This window comes from Puntigrus tetrazona, chromosome 17, assembly GCF_018831695.1.
Source record: "Puntigrus tetrazona isolate hp1 chromosome 17, ASM1883169v1, whole genome shotgun sequence".
NCBI lineage: Eukaryota > Metazoa > Chordata > Actinopteri > Cypriniformes > Cyprinidae > Puntigrus > Puntigrus tetrazona.
This window is the reverse complement of record NC_056715.1, coordinates 6,758,456-6,778,608: the sequence shown is the minus strand read 5'-3', so window position 1 is coordinate 6,778,608 and position 20,153 is coordinate 6,758,456. Positions and strand designations below refer to the sequence as shown.

General features: G+C 35.8%; 1 protein-coding gene across 1 annotated transcript in view; it reads left to right on the top strand.

Moving 5' to 3' along the window:
- The window catches only part of sorcs3b (sortilin related VPS10 domain containing receptor 3b), a 51,468-nt gene extending 37,630 nt beyond the window's left edge, over positions 1–13,838 (top strand). The window contains 13 exon segments of the mRNA XM_043263702.1: positions 816–949; positions 2,757–2,870; positions 3,009–3,180; positions 4,157–4,214; positions 4,217–4,342; positions 4,606–4,739; positions 6,619–6,742; positions 6,879–6,991; positions 7,727–7,858; positions 8,647–8,746; positions 10,591–10,696; positions 10,926–11,161; positions 12,933–13,838. Of these exon segments, the coding sequence (XP_043119637.1) occupies positions 816–949; positions 2,757–2,870; positions 3,009–3,180; positions 4,157–4,214; positions 4,217–4,342; positions 4,606–4,739; positions 6,619–6,742; positions 6,879–6,991; positions 7,727–7,858; positions 8,647–8,746; positions 10,591–10,696; positions 10,926–11,161; positions 12,933–12,994 (1,611 nt within the window). The 3' untranslated portion in view covers positions 12,995–13,838.
- The last annotated feature ends 6,315 nt before the right edge of the window (positions 13,839–20,153 follow it).

The following is a 20,153-nucleotide window of genomic DNA, read 5'->3' as shown; positions in this document are numbered from 1 at the left end:
GTTTGGTTTTCTTAAAAATGACAATATTTGAAAGCTGAGATTTTGTTTAACAGAAAAGTACAGAAAAAAACTGAAAAGTTTCCTCTTTGCTTCACAGACCAGACAACACTACTTTTTGTGTGAACAAAAACAAAAACAAAAAAACAAAAAAAAAAAGTTTAGTATAGGAACTAATTTTCATTATTAAAGGGTTAATCCTCCCCAAAAGGAAAGAATATTCCATCTGCTATCAGTGGTTCAACCGTAATGTTATGAAACTACGAGAATATTGTTTTTACAAAAAGAAAACAAATATTACAACTTTATTCAACAAGTCGGCACTGCAGCACCATTTTGGAGAGTATATGGATGCAAAGATATTATTATTATCTATATTAAAATAATATTATTATTATCGATATTAAAATATCTTAAATTATGTTTCGAAGATGAACAAAGCTTATAAGTGATAAATAACAAATCTTTCATGTTTATTTATACTTATGCAACATATTCTGCATGACCATATTTTACATCCCTAAGCCTACCCAATACCTGAACATAACAACTACCTTACTATTAATAAGCAGCAAATTTGGAGTTTACTGAGACAAAAGTTATAGTTAATGGTTTGCTAATAGTGAGAATTCAACCTTAAAATAAGGTGTCCATAAGGTATCCATAAAAACTAAATTTTAAATGAAAACTGAAAATATAAAACAAAAGTTAATTTAAAATATTTATTTGTTTTATGAAAGTATACTTATACTGTACTAACACTGTTCCGTGTGACTTTGACTGAAGTAATTTAACAAAGTATTTTATGTGTATTTCAGGGTGAGGTGTGTGTGATGGGAGAGAGACAGGTGTATATGAAGAGGAAACCTGGCACACGCTGCACTCTGGGTCGAGAATATTCTCGAGTTGTTTCAGCTGAGCCCTGTATCTGCACCCTCTATGACTTTGAGTGGTGAGTCACACGCACACATACACATACATGCACACACGGAAACACAGAGCAGCTGCTTTTCCAATGGAGGAAATGAGTGACAGTAACTCTTGTGGATCAAAGGACTCAGTGTTGCATGCAGAGAACAAAAGCTGCAGGGATCCAACCAATTATACAGATTAATTAAGTGGCATTTGAATGTAAAAAAAAACACGGTTTTCCCCTTCATTTCTCAGTTGTTGTTTTTTTCAGAGCAGTTTATGATACCGTTGCGGTCAGTACATTAAATTAGCTTGCGCTTGAGGCGACAAGGTAAAAACCTGGTTTTACATCAGTCTGTCATAATCATACCGCTATACTGATGGAGATGTCTTTACAAGCCCACCCCGATGCACACGGAGACACACTCCTGCGCTGATCATAACGACGACATAAATCTCCCTTGTACCGCACACAGGCTCCATTAGAGTCTTCTGCTCTTAGGCAAATTACACGTATGAATGAGAAGCGCGCAAAATTAGCATAATGTCAAATGATTAATTATCTCCAAATGAATAAGTAATGAATATTTAAACAGATGATAAATGTGGCAGTGATCTGATTAGCCTAAAGGAGCTGGTGTTACTGAGTTTAGCCCTGATCCCCTGCAGCAGTTTAGAAATGCACTAACCAATCACAACTTAAGGCTACCATGCTGCTAAAATGTTTGCTCAACGGGGTTCCGCCTAGGTAAGAATGGGACTTCTGCTGTTGATGGCTTTGTTTTTCATTGTAAAACACATCCCATACTCTGCACTAGATTTAATGTAATCGCTTCAATTAAAATCAAAAAGGTTTGACAACCTGATTCAAAGCCAGAGTTGTTTTTTAGTAACTATAAAATGAGAAAACTTTAAAATGCTACTGAAATAAAGTTTGGTAACACATTTGAATAGGGAAAGTGGTTTCGCTTTAGAACAGGAAACATTTATTCACTATTAACTATGAGTTTTCCTTCAATAAATTCCTAATTTGCTGCTTTTATAATAGCAAGGAAGTTGTTAACTTTAGGTATTAGGTAGTATTAGGAATGTAGAATCAGGCATCCTCCATATGCAATATAATTAGTGCTAATAAATGGCTAATATTCTTGCAATATGCATTCTAACAAGCAACTAGTTAAGAGACCCTAAAATAAAATGTTAACAATAATTTAAACCTAAATCACCTAACAAAATAAATAAAAGTGAAATTCAAATTAAAAATTAAATTATAAAGAAGCTAAATATAAAAATAAATAATACAAAAATAACACTGTTCTGAGTGTAATTTGGTAATTATAATTTAGAAAGTATTCAACAAGATAATGTAGCACATAATTTGCCAATAGATGTGTAACAAGTAGCACTAATCTTTAGAAATTCATAAAATAAGCAGATAAAGGAGTAAACTTTTTAATTCATTTTTAAATAATAATTAAAAAATGCTTTGATTTAAAATATTTGTTAGGCTGGAAGTTACTCTTGCAAGTCCAAGCTCTATAAAACATTTAGTCATTATAGCAAACAACTGGAAAAGTCAATGAATAATCATCATTTGTCAGATAGCATGGGAACCCTCTGAATAGTCAACACAAGAACAATAGTAAAAAAACAATAAAAAATATACCGTACATAAAAATTGGTTCCCAAGGTGTTGGTAAAATAAAGTTTCTTCAGTGGTTTTCTCAGTGTATGCAAAGTGCTGTCTATAAAGCATTCAAGCCACTTTTCTCTATAGGCTGCTATTGCATCATAGAGGGGAGCTTAACCAAACTGAATAATTGATGTTTTTATGATTTCCCCTGCAGTGATTATGGGTTTGAGAGACAGACCAGTGGAAAATGTGCACCTGCATTCTGGTATGATGTCAATTTACCGACACACACCTGCAGCCATGGACAGCACTACCGCAACAGCACAGGGTAACACACACTCACACATACACAGATGCACACACAATGTATGATCCATACATGAGTCAAAATGAGTCTGTTTGTCACTGTTGCATTTCTCCTGTCGACAGAGGGTGTTTTCTCAAGTCTTTGCATATGTCTATGCAGGTACAGGAAAGTGCTTTTGAATAACTGTAGAGAGGGTCTGAAGGATACACTGAGTCCCAGAATGCAACAGTGTAAACCCATAGCACCCAGTGGCCTACAGCTGGGCACCATCAACTCTCATCTCACTGCTGTACTGGGAACCAACATCACCTTCAGAGTAGCATTGCAAAATGTAAGTCAGCAGGTGCAGAGACACACAAAATCATTCATATTACAAGGTGCTGGGCTTTTTATGATGGCGGACCAACAATGAGAGCAAAACAATTTTCCAATTTTTCTCATAAGGGGGTCTCATTCGATGTTCTTTTGATCAGTCCTGCCTTGTGCCCATAATCCAATATTTTGCAATGAAATTAAGTAGACTCACCAACTAGGTTAGAAAATGTGGCCTCTGTAAGATTAAAACGGCAAGAAAGCATTAAATGAATCAAAAGTTATATTGTAACAAACGATATATATATTTCAAATAAATACATCAAAGAATCAGAAAAAGCTGCATCATGGTTTCTCCAAAAAATTACATTGTACAACATTTTTCAACATCAGTAAGAAATCTTTCTTGAGCACCAAATTAGTATGACCATGTGACACTGCAGACTAGAGTAATGATGCTGACATTTCTGCTTTGCCATAACAGGAATATATTGCATTATAGTTCTGTCAAATGATTAATTGCAATTAAACGAATCCAAAATAAAAGTTTTTGTATGATTGTGTATTTTGTATATTTATTGTATACAAACACATGCATGTATATATGTAACAAAAATATGTCATGTTTATATCTGAAGTATATTTTTATATCATATAAAAATAAAAATATGCATATAAATATTTGCTAAATATATACTGTATGTGTGTGCATTTACTTATACATAATAAATAAACAGTACATACACATAAATTATTATACAAACAAAAACTTTTTTTAATGTGATTAATCACAATCATTTGACAGCAATATATTAAAATAGAAAACTTAACTGCAATGATATTTTGCAATATTACTGTATTTTTGCTCAATTAAATGCAGCCTTAGCTGATAGCTTAGCTCTACTTCTAGAGACAAAATCTTTCAGCCCCATGTTTTTAAACAGTAATGTAAACTGAAAAAATAACTGAGTATTTATTTTTCCTTTTTCCTATAGGGCGACTCACTGTCTACAAGTCTCCATGTGGACTTTGGAGATGGCATCTCGGTGTCGTACTCAATATAAGTCGCCTTGGAGACAGCATCACACACACGTACAGGGTCGCTGGGATATTCAGGGTCACCGCACGTGCTCAGAACAGTCATGGGTCTGACAGCAGCTCGCTCTATCTGCACATCACTAGTATGTACATGTGCACACGCATATATTTCTAAGAATTTGGAATCTCTTTTTAAGAAGCCACTGCCGTCACTATAAAAAAATGTGTCCTGTCAGACTAAATTACCTCTATGCCACTGACTGCACATCTAGACAATCTATTTCAGGACCAGCTCTCAATGAAGGATGTGTAGAAGAAGAAATTGCTGTTGTGTTCGTGCTAAATGTGATCGTTATTGACTTCATATTGTGTCTGATGAGATATCACGTCCGATGTGTCATGTTAGGTCCCGTGGAGCGTATCTTTCTCTCGGCACCGGTGGTCGTCATCAGAGGAAAAGAGGCCAACTTGACAGCAGTGTTGTGGCCCAGTCAGCCCAGGACTGCTACCTTCTACTGGTGGTTCAATAACAGCACAGAGGTTCAAACGCTGAGTATATAATATATATATTTATATACACACATGTGGCCCAAAGGCCCATATCGGTTAGACAGCCATTCGAGTATTACTTTTGACCTCTAACAAAACAAGAGTTCTGCCAAAGATATTGTGGTTGCCAGGGTCAGATTGGTAAACCTGTTATTAAGATGGATTTGGATTGGGGTCAAATAAGTAAAAAGCAAAGCCCGTTTTGGCAGGGAAGATACTGTGACACTGTGTTTTCCCCCTTTGCAGTATGAACACCTGCTACCAAAAGAAAAAGAATAAATGAATTCTAACTCTGTCAAAATGGTTTTTGATGAATGACAGGCATAGCTGGGAAAACACAAGGGGAAAATGCTGGCAGCTTAGAAATTTTGGCCAAGTTAAAAAGCCCAGATAGAATTTTAATTATAGATAGCTTGTCAAAAGGTAACATTTTATTGTTGAAATGTTTGGGGTCACTGTGATTTATTTTTATTTTTTCAAAGCAATTTGGTATACTTCAAAATCTTTTCTTTATCATGCTACAAAATGTTTCAAGTAAGTTGTTTTAATTTCTGTCTTGACACTGACACTGAAGACACTGACTTTGCATCACAGGAATCAATGACTAAAATATAAACTTATATTAAAATAAACACAGATCATTTAAATTGTCATAATATTTTAATACTGAAAACATTTTTTCAAAGACTTTTAAAAACCTTACAACCCCCACAGTAGTCTGTATTTGTGAATATTGCTAACATATTTAGTTTTTATATTTGTTTCATCTTAAGATAAAAATACAGACTTCATTTTGACCGATTTGTTCATTATACTGATTTCTTGTGTCATGAATGATTAGGATGGATTTACACTACAGTTATCATCGGCATATGAATTACTATTTTATGATGCTTTCAAAGATCACTGAATTATGAGATCATTCAGTTCAGGTCTGTTTAACATTTCTGAGGTGAAACACATAAAAAGTGGCGGAGCAGCTTTTAATGATTATGCATCTAAGTTCTAGAGCATTTTCCTTCTGGAAATCTGCCATAGAGCAGAGCCGTTTAAAAGCATTTAAAAAGTCACTTATACAGAAGCTTTGCATTACAATTGAATGCCTCATTTAGATTCTCTACATGAAATAATTGTAATAATATTATCTGTTCATTTTACCCTACGTGCATCCCTCTTTTATATATAATACAGGCTTTATTTTAGGGTGAGGCCAACAGTTTTGCAGTCAGGTTGGTTTTATAAGCCAGCTGTATTTGTTTTTGGTTGCTTTTAATGTTTAATAAAGTAATAATATACAACAGAGAGCACAACCAGGCAAAAAGCAGACCCTCCAGTGTGTTAGCAATATTAGAAAATCTGCTTGTAAATAATTCAAGTGAAGTAAATGCATTAACTTAACCCATTATACACTGAAAGTACAATGTTTTTGTATTCACGACTTTAATTTCCATGGAAAACAAGGCAGCGTTAAAATGTTACCGCATTATTTTGAATGAATATTAATGTTGAAATGCTCTAGCCCAAGATGGCCATGTTGACCATCTGATGTTTGTAAATGAAAAAAACAAATCGCAGCAAAAATGAAATCAGCAAGCCCTCCGTAAATTGCAAGTAAATCTCACGAACAGAGCGGCTTGTTAAGAAATACTAGGAAAAAACATGAAGATCCTTAAGACCAATATATCTACGAAAAGCCCTGAGATCAAAAACATGACAACTGAACCGTGAAACACAGCGGGAGCTTGGCCATATAGGGCTGTAACTGGTTTCTTCTATAAATGATTCTGCCACTCACACATCAGTCAGAGCTGTGATTTGCTTTCCTGTTTCCGAACACCTCGCTCGTGTGTGTATGTGTGCGTGTTTTTAGCCGCTGATCACACTGGAAGGAAGTGTTTCGCACACGTTCACGCGAGAGGGACCAAACTCCGTCACCGTACAGGTGTCTGCGGGAGGCACAGTCCTACAGGATGTGAAAATCATCACTGTCAAAGGTGAAGACCTCCCGTTGTTCCCAACATTGCAGCGCTCTTTGAGATACAGAATGTGGTATTTTTAGTTTCACTGACACACATTCAGAATTAAGAGAATTTTTTGGCAGAGCTTTATCTCTGTTGTTATCGTCCCCAGACTTCTTCCGCTCTTTACTGCTGTCGTTCTCTCCGAACCTGGAAGAGCACAACCCGTCCGTCGCCGAATGGAGACAGGATGTGGGGCGCGTTGTCAGGGCAACGCTCTCTCAGGTATACCGACCTTAAAGTCCATCATCAGTTCCTGTTGGAGTGCTCTGTTCATGTCAGTGAACTGCTGAAAAGAACTCATGAAATTTCTTGAAAGGCTGCTGATAGCTCACCACGCTTCCTCTCTCTTCAGCTATTCTCTTTCCTCTCTCTCAAACGCTGCTGGTTTAAAGCCTGATGGCTCTTTCTGGGCTCTCCGGCGAGGTTCGTGTTTGGCTGAGAGGCTTTACGTGCTCTCACGCATCCATCTGATTTCCCCTCAGTCTGAGAGCGGGAGATAGGGTAATGTAGTGCTACTGGCGAGAGTGAATCACAGGAGTTCAGAGTGAATATTGATGCGGCAACAGAGAGACTCGAAAGCCAGTCAGCCAATTAAAGAACAGAGCCAAAGAACTGCTTCGCAGAACTCCATTACAATGAGTCGCTCAAGCACAAATATAATGGTCTCCCAATACCTTTGGATTTTCAACTTGAACAGAGTGCTTTCAATACGGTTACACAACATCATATCATAAATATTACAAGAGTCTCGAGATTCGCTGGAATGACTTATTATGATTTGCAAACATTAACGGAGATATTATTAATGTGCAACAGGGCATGAAATGATTGACTAGCTTTTACGCATGAATTAGATCCCGTCATGAATGTTGCATGCTGATAAAATTTGTTTCATTTAATGGTTACTAGCGTATGAGAAATGCGTGGTTATCTGTGTGTGTTTTGTTTTTTTTCCAGGTTTGTGGCTTCCCTGAGGACCAGCTGTTGGTCTCTGTGTTTCCTGGATCTCCAACTGCCGCTGAGCTCTTTATCCTACCCGAGACAAACCAGTCGGCATTCAGATCACACACGGAGGAACAGCTTGATAAGGCGAGAACTACACACACACATATTTAGACAAAACGCTTTGCTATGATCCCCCAAATGACAGGGTCTGATGATTGATACAATCTGTTAAAATAACCTATTATGATTCTCTGATGGCTAAATAAATTATAGCGGCAATAAAAATAGGCTTTATTACTAGCGGATAAACCTGCTGAAAAATACATGCATTTACTTTAAAAATGTCATGGGCTGAGTTGTAATGCCCAGCAACCACAAAGAGAAATAAAAACTCCAGTTAAATTTGTACTTGACAATAATTCAAATTTATGCTAAAACTAGCAGTATTTTTTTATCGTGTTCTCAGTTTATGTAGGGTTATGACCTACAGCTTTCCAAAACGAAAAATGAAGTATGATCATTTTAAATGGCTTTCAAAAGATGGCTTTCGTCACAGTCGTCATGCAAATAAAGCTGTTTGCAGCATTTATAGCTATTTTTTAAGAAACTCGGCACAAATAGACTATCGTTTATGTGTTTGGGAGCAGTATTTCTTGTTGTTAACACATTTCTTATGCAAGGAAGCAATACATTCTTTAAAAGTGATAGTGTAAACTTTTAGTTAAGATTTTGTCTAAAATAAATGCTGTTCATCAAAGAATCCGCAAAATCTTAAGCAAAGATTTAGTGATGATTTTAGTAATTGAAATGATTATTTACAAACATATACTGTTTTAATGTCGCATATTAAATATAAAAAGCAAGTCTTTTCCACTTTGCTTTAGCTCTCATATTCCTCATCCCCATTCTCCATCATCATTCTCTTGTTTCAGATGTCAGAGGTCTTCATGAACACTTTAAATCAGAATCTGATCCAGTTTGATCTGAAGCCTGACACGCGGGTCACTGTATCCGTGTCTCAGCTCACGCTGGGTAAGCCCTGAACTCATGTTTCTGTTTTAATAGATTTGAATAGGACAATACATGCTCTCCGACGACCCAAAATGCATCGCACTGCCTCTGTCTGCGGTTATATGGCTCGTTTGGCACTGCTGTCTGTAGCTGAGTTACATTAAACTGTCTACCGCAATTGTGTTCTGCATTTAATTGCCGCCTTGTTGTGGTAAATTACAGCGCTGTCCGTGATTATGTGAGGTGACTTTATGCTTCTGTGGTTATATAAGGTACACTACATGATTACTTTGCTGACAATCCATTGTGTCAAATCCCTCAAACTTCTCTCGGTGCTAGAAATCTCAGAGAACAGATACTCCACCCTGGACTTTAGATTAATATTGATAATGTGAAGCCTGTCTGAGCATGACCAATATAGAGAGTTGGAAATGACATTACAGGATCATAAAGAGTGTCTCTCTGCCACATATAATTCTACCCTTTTCAGACACGGCCATTTGTCTTCATTGCTCTGAACAGGAAAAGGTTCAGATTGCCTCCTGCATTCTGCCGAAAGGTCACAATCATCATGCGTCAACCCTCAAAGGGCTGAAGGATGGACTGCAGTGTGTGTGTGTGTGTGTGTGTGTGCGCGCAGTGAACGAGTGAGGCAGTTTTTAGAATTACTGAAATGGATATGCCTCTCACACATCAGACACGTTCTAAGAGACCACAAAGACATTCGTGGTCAACATACTTTTTTGTTTTTGCAGCTAGCTGTTGTTGTATCAATAACATATACTAGTAACATAATATTACGAAAGTAATATATTCATCCTTTATTTCTATTTATCAGTGGTAATTTTGATGAAATAAGATTCTGAACCATTTGTTTATCAGAATGCATTTTAAATCTTTGAAGCATTTGCATTTTGTACATGATTCCTTTTTTATTCACAAATACAATTATATATTATTACAAAGAGTTATAGTGAAAATTGAATAATGATAGAGCAAGTAAATCTCAAAAATTAATATTCACCTTATTGGTTAAATTATTGGATGGTCAGTTTTATATTAATGAACAAAATACAGTACATTCTGAAAAGGGAATTACAGTAATGAATGAAATATATCTGCATCATTTTTCAATAATCATTTTCAATATGATTACTCTTCATATATGAAATATTAGGCATTATTATTGATATGGTAATTATTAATTCTACAGTGTAATTAACTATTAATATAAAAAATGGTAAGACTTTACAATAAGGTGACATTTGTTAACATTTAACAGATAATGTATTAACTAACATAAACTGAACATTACATTTATTACAGTATTTATTTATATTTGTTAACGTTAGTTCATATAAATGCAATCATTCATTGTTAGTTCACAGTGCATTAACTAATGTTAACAAACGCAAGCTGTGATTTAAAAATGCATTAGCAAATGGCAAAATTAGCATTAACTAATATGAATAAATACTGTATATTGTTTGTTTTTAGTTCATGTTAGCTAATGTTGTTGACTAAGGAACCTTAAAGTGTTAACTCAATAACTTTTTCTAGAATATACATATGTGCATGGTGACACAAAGGCAGCCAATATGTGTGTTGATCTTTATTTATTATAAGAATTTGCAATTGATAATAAAGCACATGGAAAGCTTTGTGAATGCATTTGCCTTCCTATAACTGGAGAACAAAGAAAAAACATGGCAAAGCCAAGGTCAGGGTTTGGTTCCCAGAGAATGCAAGTAATAAGAATTCACAATGAATGCATTGTAAGTCACTTTGGAATCATCTGCCAAATGCGTACATGCTTTTTATATTCAGGCTGTGAGATGAGTTATACTGTGTGACATTACCCGCAGCACCTCTGGTCGACTCCAGTGTTCTCCCCAGCGGCTCTGCCATGCTGTTACTGGTTTCTCTGGGTCTTGTGGGATTGGCTATTCTCTTCATCTACAAATTCAAACGGTAAGCCTTGCCTCTCCCAAATCTCTCAGTTCTGCTCAACAAATCTGGGCTAATTACACACTGTCTTTTTGATATGCCCTGGAAATACTAATGCTGACAAATGATGCTCGCTTACTTTACTGGCTTCAGTGACTGTTTCCTTTTGATCTGATCTACTAGAACCAGAAAAAAAACTCATCCAGTTTTGTTAGTTTTTTTAATAAAAGTTTTTTTTGTTCCCCTGCATTAGTAAAATCCCATGGATCCATGTGGAGACGGAGGACACCCATGAGAAGGAGCCTGAGATGATCAGCGCTGTCGGACAGGAGAAGAACGGCACGCGTACAACAGCCACTTCATTCACAACATGCAGCACACACACAACACACACACCATTTCCCTCCAGCACCGGAACACACAACAGCTTCAGCCATCTGCCGCCTCCAAGAGAACTGATGGAGAAAGAGCTGGAGGCTCACAACACTGGTAAGAAAAGTCATTATCCCGTACACAATATTTATGTTATAGGTTTACTTCTGTCTTTGTTGAGTGTGTCTGTTTGTTGAGCTTCTTAACAAGTCTTGTAAAAAAAAAATACACTTTAGCATACTTTAGCATTTTAAAAAGCTTGCTTTTTATGGAAACTATTTACTTTGCAGCATGCATGTTTTTTTACAATAAAATGAAAATCCATTGTGTAATTTTTTACTAAATGGAAACTAGTTAAGAGAGCTTTTTCAACAATTTAATAAAGACAAATTAGCAATTTGACCTTACATGACCTTAGCAGTTTATTCCCTGTTTGCATCTTGAGAAGATGATGGCTGCATCAAAGCTCCAAATCGAGAGACGAAAAGGTGATTAGTATTAATATATGAATTTGGATAAATTAAGTTTTCTTTAGTGTGAGCATGTTGATGGCAATAATAAGGACCGCTGGGATAATAAAAAAAAATTGTGTGTCTTTTTTGTATACCTATTCAGTGTTGTATAAGGGCCTTTTTTGCATAATAGAAAGCACAGAATGTGATGAAACAATTTAAAATGGGCAGTTAATAACTGGGCTGAGATATTTAAGGGTTTTGTTGACTGCAGAAATACTTTAATTTCAGTATACATATTATCCCACCAGTCACAACTGTTGACCGACCAAAAAACTTTCCCATAAAAAGTAAAAGAAAAAAATTATAAATAAAATAAAATTAATTATTAATTCAAGGGGTTACTAATGACACACTATTTTGATATTTTTATGAAGAAAGAAAAGTTTTGGATTAAATGGGTTAAAGTATATCTTTACTTGATAAAAGATTTATTTGACATTACTACAGTGCACTTAAATGTGTAAAGAAAGGTGTACCTAGCAGTCTTTTATTTTATTATTAAAGGGTTATTTTCCACAAAATGAAAATTCTGTCGTTATTTATTCACCCTCACATCTTTACAAACTCACAAGACTTTTGTTCATTTTCGGAGCAAAAATTAAGATATGTTTGGTGAAATTGAAAAAGCTCTCTAACCCTGCATAGACACCAATGCAACTGAAATCATCCCAGGCCCAGAAATGCGTTGTGACACTGCCAAAAATAGTGGACGACTGTAACTGAAGTTAAGCAACTGAGTCTTACTGATGTACTTGCTACGTTTCTGGGCTTCTGGGAACATTTCAGTTGTTTTGAAAGGGAACATTTCAGTTGTCTCGGAAAGCTCTCAGATTTCATCAAAAATATCTTCATTTGTGTCTTATAGGTTTGAAGGGTGAGTAATTAATGACAAAATGTTCATTTTGGGAACTAACCTTTTAATATAATATCTACAAGTAAAGCCTTAAATATATGAAATTTCAAGAATTGAAGTACACTACAAGAGCAGATTCACTACAATTAAGCACACTTCTTTTTCACAAGGAAAGTCTTTCTCTGTCATCTTTAATGTTCATAAAAATGCAATTTGCGTTCAAGGAGCAAGAAGAGAGATGTGCTTGTTTTTTGTGTGTATCTGTTGTGTGCAAGCGTGAGGTTAGTGGATGGACCCCAATTCATTCATTCTACTTTTATTACTCCGCTGTCAGAGAAGGTGATTGTCTTCTGTGTGTCCCAGGACTTTTTGATTCACAGTAATCAAGGACTGATCCCATGACACTGAAGTGGAAAGCATTGATCACAGAGTTGCCCTTGCCTGTTGGTTGCAATTACAGTGATTTTCTGCTTTGTGTTTGTGTGTGTGTGTGTGTGTGTGTGTGCGCGTGTGTGTTTAGGAGGCCTTGGGGTTGGAGAGCGGCAAAGGACCAGACAGATTCCAAACTGCACCAACGTCTGAAATGACGAAGGAAGGTTTGAAGATGATATCAATTGTATTAGATGTATAATTATACTTTTTTCCCCTAACTTTTCCTGTTGTTGTGGTGCTTATGCCTTTTTATTATTGTGGTGTTTTACAACTGAGCTCTATAAATGAACAATTCCTTGAGCGGTTATAAAGGTATTTTTAATTACAGAATAAACAAAATCTCTATCAAAAACAGTGGAATTATACTGTATATTATATCAGCACTTAAGGAGTAGTTTCTATCACCCCAATGCAGTCATTTCCTAAAACGAAGATCAGAGAATCTGATCTAATCTTCCTAAGCAGGGGCACCAAATTCCTTTTGTAAAGTAAGAGATCATTCTCCGCATGCTAACTTGTAGATATATTAAGATTAACTCCCTCACATTTGTAAAACAGCTCACTTTTAGAGTTCCCAAATCATATATGTTATGCTTTCATACAGGAAAAAAATCAATATTTAATCATTTGAAATATGCTTCTAGCTTTATGTATGTTTATATTGATGCTTACCTCATTTGAATCAATGTTAAGAGGTCATATAAGAAGCATGGTTTTAGGATCGAGTAGATGTAAATGGCACAAATAGAGGTTGGTACCTTCATCTGTGTAGAAGTCTCATCTGCTGAACATGTCCATTTGTGCCTTGGCAATGTGTATTACTATTGTAAGATGGCAACATATTCTTAATTTGGTTAGTACTCACGATATTATATTCCTAGAAGTATCCTCATTTGGAGCGCATGTTTCATCGCTACTAATAGCTGACAGCCAGTTTTATATTTGACTGTGAACTGAAAGTCACTTTAATCTGAATAAATGTATTTTTACATTAGTGACTGCCCACTGATTCTTTACAATGGGTTTTCATGACATTTCTCTAACTACTGAATGGCCTGTGTATCCCAGCTTCTCTAGGCAATTTCCAAACACAGATCATCTTTTCATTCCTCCAGTAAATAGCCTACAGCAGATGACCTGTGTCACTGAAAAATCTTTAATAGGATCACATTAAATGAAAGGATACAAAAGAGATTCTCGGCTGAAATGAAAGTAAACAGTGTGATTCAGCATAATCTGCATTTTGAATCATTCCGGGCATATTTTTTGTTTTCTCTGACTTGCCTGTGCTGAATTTTTACCTGTTAAAACAGGATGTTTGGGTGGGACTTATTGAAGTGCTCAGCCTTTTTTTTTTCATTATGACACAGCCATTAAACATGGGTTGCATCTGAAATCACATACTTCCCTATAGGCAAAAAAACTGTTCATACTTTCATATATATGTATACGATCATGAAGTAATTACTTAAAAAAGCACCTTCTTAAGAGCATACTCAGTTTCAGACAAAGCCATTGTTTGCTACCATCAGGATGCATAAGTGGGAGAGCATTTGATTGGACACAAACCTGATGGGATCAATCATCATATTTTGGTCTGTTTTCCCAGCAGAGAAGACAGAATTTTTTTAATGCGTATATATCAGTTACACTAAAGGTTTGGAATAAATTATTATTTTTATTCAGCAGAGATGCACTGAATTAAACAAAAGGGATAGTAAAAGCCTCAATATTGATCAAATAAATAAATAAATAAGTCAGCACCAAATAAGCACAGTAGAATAATTTAGTGGGATAGTGTGACACTGAAGACTAGAGTAATGGCTGCTGAAAATTCAGCTTTGCCATCACAGAAATAAATTATTCAACATAATATTATAATATTGAAATAGAAAACCGTAATACTGTAAAATATTAGTATCAGTATTTGTATTATATTAAAGCAGTCTTGGTGGGCATAAAAAAATAATTAAAACACATTACAAAGTTTTATTGACCCCAAACTAAGAAGACAAATATTTAAATGAGCAAATTCATAATCACATTTTTTGACAGAAAACTGCAAACTGAAATGGTTCGGTATTTTGAAAAGGACACAGAGAATGCATCTGATGAATGAAACAGGAAACAAATAAAAGTCTTCAGTATGTTACGGTTTTATGACTCCAGGATCTGCTGAAGCTGTTCAAAGACTCCATACACAAAGGAAATGCAAACAGGCATCTATTCAATATCCACCCATAAATGTGCAGGCTGCTGGTCTGGACAAAGGCTGTCTAAATATCCTGCACCACAGTAGCCTTTAGAATGTCATATTTTTCATCATTTTAGCTCTCCCGCTCTCCCTCTCTCTCTCTCGCACACACACACACACACACACACACACACACACACACAGGTACAACAGCAGACGACTCTCAGCATTTTTCAAAGTTTGTATGGTTGCATTTGAAGATTAAAGTTGAGAAACGTGGACAAAAGAGCACTCTGCATGAAACAAAGTTAGCTTTATCTCGTCCAGGGAGCCCTAGTGGTCATGTTTATGTGATAAGGGAGAGAAGCGTAGGATGAGAGCTTGAGTGATTTTATGGTATGGCACACAGAGCTTTGCCTCCGAGGACTGTACAGCTTCCTTTAGAATCTCATTTACCATTATGATTGAATGTAAAGCAAAGAAAATAGTCGGATGTCTCACCACACACTCTACGCTAAGTGCTTTGTATTTTGTTGTGATGGGCCTACTTTAAATTCAGTCAATATTCACATGTGACCGGCATAATTGCAAGTTAATGAGACCGTACGCAAATTGTAAAACTACATGTCCCATGACGCTGTACTTCGCATTATTGTGGAAACTTGTTTTGCAATGTATGATTAAAAATCGTCCCACTCTGCTCAACTAAAAAAAATTGCCATTTATGCATTTATGGATCTGTGCGAACATTAATAGCTAAAAATTAATAAGCCATTATCACACTATCAGTGATACAGTCAGGGAGCGCTGCTATAAAATTCCGGTTTCAGACTTTCTGCAGTTAATGTATTTCAACTTCCGTATAACTTTCGGAAAAAGACAGACAGCTGTCACTTTATAAAGTCTGAAAAAATGAATCCGTGTCGGAGTGATTGAGCTTGGGCTGTCAGCGCGTGAGTGTGTGCACGCGCGGGTTTTTCGTGTGTGTACTTCCTGTAGCTGACGGACTGTGTTTAGGTTTCAACCTTTCCTGCCAGACTCATCACTGCCACGTGTGAAAAAGATTTAACATTTTCCAAAGGTCATCCTGAGCTTTCAGAGATGGAGAAACATTGATAAAGTCAGAGGGATTATTTAATGTCTGATGAATTATTAAAAAGGCCTGTTTTGGTTTGAGTACTTCCCGTCTCCTCCGCCTGTCATTACTTACGGAGTTCACCTCACACATGACACATTCATCAGGCCCGTTTCACTTCAGTGCCATTCTGACTGGCGCAATTGTTAGGAAAACAATCGTGTTCATTTTTTTCGTGGACTATCATTATTCATGACCTTTATATTAAAAAAAAACCTTCTAATAAAATGAGATGTTGTCACCGAGTTGTCAAAACATCATTAGAGCAGCAGGAGACTTTGCGTTGCCTGAAATTTTGACTATATATATATATATATATATCTAACATGCTAGGCATTAATATATAAAGTGAAATATATTCACTCATGCCAAATATAACTGCCAGGCTTCAAATTTAGATGCCAGCTCACTTCCCAACTGGATAAAATCCAAGCCCAAGACTGATATAGGAAATATCCTTTTCCATGGTGACCTTCCAATAGTGAGACTTTATGAAACGCCATTCTGTTTTATGTGCTTCATTAAAGGATATTAAACGAGGTGGTTGTCCTTAGTGATATCAAACTAATGATTATGCTTATATTTGCAGGAACCTCCTCTCCCCTCAGACATTACAGAATGACATTTTATTTGTTTTGTGCTAATGTGACCATGTTTCACGTTTATTGCTGTTAATCTGTGTATCTAGAGATCTGCTTTGTGAATCCATATTTCGTGGAATTTATATCCTAATTTTACTACCAGGCATCTAGTGAATTATTAAAGAATCCAAACTAATGCCCATTTTTAATGGACAACGAAGTGTAATTAAAAATAGTTTTTCTTTATATTCATTCGAATTAAAAAAAAACATGCATGTAGGATTTTGAGTAAATTGTTACAGTTGATATTTTACTGTTTTACAAAACTGAAATTGCCTCGAATAAATAGATGTGAGGACAGATGTTAATTAGATTTTCTTAATATAAGGGTTGCTAGGTGTTTTTTGTCTGGTTGCTTGGATGTGGCTTACTGGCCTGAATGAAAAAGTGCTACTTATTTATTTTTGTTTTTTTTTTTTTTTTAAATGTTTTTAATGAGAACCAAAGTACTGAGTTTAATTAATATTTAATTAAAGCAAAAATGTGTGCAAAACACTTTCACGCAGAGCTCTACACCAGAGATGAGCCTTACCTTCCTTTTAATTTACACTTGCATAATCCCTGTGAGTTTAGAGATTTGCTTGACTCTCATCTGGAATTGATAATAGAGAGATTAAAAAATATTGACTTCCAGTATTAGGAGATGCCATAATGTACGTGTAACAGAGGCCAGCGGTTGCATGTGCAAACAGTCTATAATTCAGCTTCAGTTCCCTGTGTATTTTGTATTTGATGTTCATGCTGTGCTGGTTTGATCTCCCAATCACTGTGTATCAGTGTTGTTAATAATAAAATAAATATATATTGTGATTGTATTTGCCATCATTGTAAATTATGCATTGAATTATGCATTGTGTTTGAACATGATAAAGCTAGCCGCATCAAAGGAAAAGTCACTGTGCTTAGTAGGTTTTCAAAAGCACATAAATCCGCAATCCCATCAGTGAAAAGGCCAATGTGACTGTAATAATGTCATATTACATTTGTAATTTCTAGAAATACAAAAAAAAATAAAAATAGCTAATAACCCCTGTTGAGTGTTATGCTTAAAGGGTCCCAGGTGAAGTGAAAGATAAAACAGATGAGAGCAGCTGACCATCAGTGATTTTGGTATTTCTTTTTGCAATGTATTACATTACTGAAGTGTAACTGAACAAGTAACTAATAACATTTTGTGATCTTTTAAATGTATAATACATGCAGGAGAAGCGGGTGGTTATATATGCAATAAAGACACTATTTTAAATAAATAATAAAATGCTGCTATTTTAACATTTTATTTACCAAAAAAAACGATAAAACTAGTCAACCAAAAATAAACATTTAAACAGCAAGTGTGCTGAATTTTTACCTAATAGTAAACAACAGTAATAACACACAGACTTACTCATCCAGCCACATCTGATGATTTGAGGTGTCATTTATGTTCCATAACGTTACGTTACCAATCTTAATACTTACGGTTAGGATCTGAAATATTTGTTTGATAGTAACAGTGCCGCCTTCTCTAGCAAGCTCTACTAATGATGTCAAGTGTATCAGGTTGTGTCTATTGACCTGGAAACAGTTTAAAGACTTAAATCAGGACTTCTGGGTCCAGGTGCTTCACAGCGATCAGGGCCGATCAGGAACCCTGGGAAATAAACAGCCGCCCTTCGTGCTCTTTTATCATCATTTCCATTACATCAAGCAGCTCGTTATCAGCAGTGTTTTTATTAAGTCTGCGGTTAATGTTGAGTGTCCGCTAAGTGAAAAGGCTCTGTGATTAATGCAGTAAGGCACTGTTCTCAGATCTGTGGACTACAGCAGGCTTATGCACACGGGGACACAGAGGGGTGAATCCATCCTCGCTAGTGCAGAATTTTTTCTACTGACTCCCTAGTGTGTCACTGCTGAGGAGGAGTCCGGTCTGACTAATGACTGTCTCTAACGTCCTATACTGGGACCTGTTATGCTCACACACACACACACACACACTTCAAGCATCACTGCGGACACATATCCTCGCGCACACGTGTTAACTCCTACTCTGTGACTAATGATGGTGTCTTATGGCCCATACAAGGGTCAGTAAATCAATTACACATTCTAATAAAGAAGCAGACACATCTCTCTCAGCCTGTCACCACTGATATATTACACATACTATGAGCGAGATTGCGCGTGTGTGTGTGTGTGTGTATGTGTGTTAACGCTCCACTGAGGCCTTTCTGACTCCCACACCACAGTGCGGACTTATGATGGAATTATACTGAATAATAATGACAACTAACTACCTAACTAAATTACTTCAACGCCATCAAACTGTAAAACTAACATCTGCTCGTTGTTTTTTTCTACTGCTATAAATCATCTTTAATTAGTGCGGGAAAATGAAGTACATTTCATGTGTTCATTTAGACGAATTTCATCTACGCAAGCGTGAAAATCAAACTGCTGCTCTTTTTTTCGCCACATAATTATTTGTTTCAATAGCATAACAAGACTGACTTACTTGCAGACAGGAGATGATGCCTCCAACCAGGACACTCTCCACTGTATAAATGGCGCCTATAAAAAATCGCCACATATATTAAACTTAGAAATAATTGTCTGTTTTGCAGATCTAATTCTCTGACCCTTTGAAAAATCATTACCTGGAAAATATCAGTGGATCTATGAAGAAGGAGGACAAATTACACTGTTTTTTAGCAAAGGAGGATATAACTGATCTTTCAAGGCTGCTTTTCCTGATTGAATTTGACACATTTATTTATTTTTTGATGACATTTTTAGCAGCTATCATTCCATTCCTTTAAAACGTATTCTAATATGCTCATTTAGTGCTAAAAAAAAAAATTAATGGTAAAAAAAAATAGTGTGCCGCTAAATATTTTAGCAGAAACCTTTTTTTCAGGATTCTCTGATCAATACAAAAAGTTCAAAGGAACCAAAATCTTTTTTAATAATATGTGTTTCACTATGAATTTTTGCTTTGCTGTAGTCCATCTCAAATTAAAAAAGAAATGTTTTTCTTTTGAGAATCAGCTGTAATAAATACATTTGACTGACAATGACCAAATGCAAGTAGCTTTTAATAGTATTTAAATATGTTTTTCATGGCACACTTTTTTTTACATTGTGTGAAAAATATATAGTTTTCTAGTTTCTAGGCCATTGTTGTCCAGCAGGCAACTCTGTATATTCTAGAACTAATATATTGTAAGTTGAGCAACATGTGTAAAATTATCTTATTTAATTATTTTTGTCCCATCAAACTACAAACATGCAGTGACATCTAGTGACACCAACAGCAATATATCCCGATGTCTCCAAAAGTAGATGCATGGCAGGTTGAGA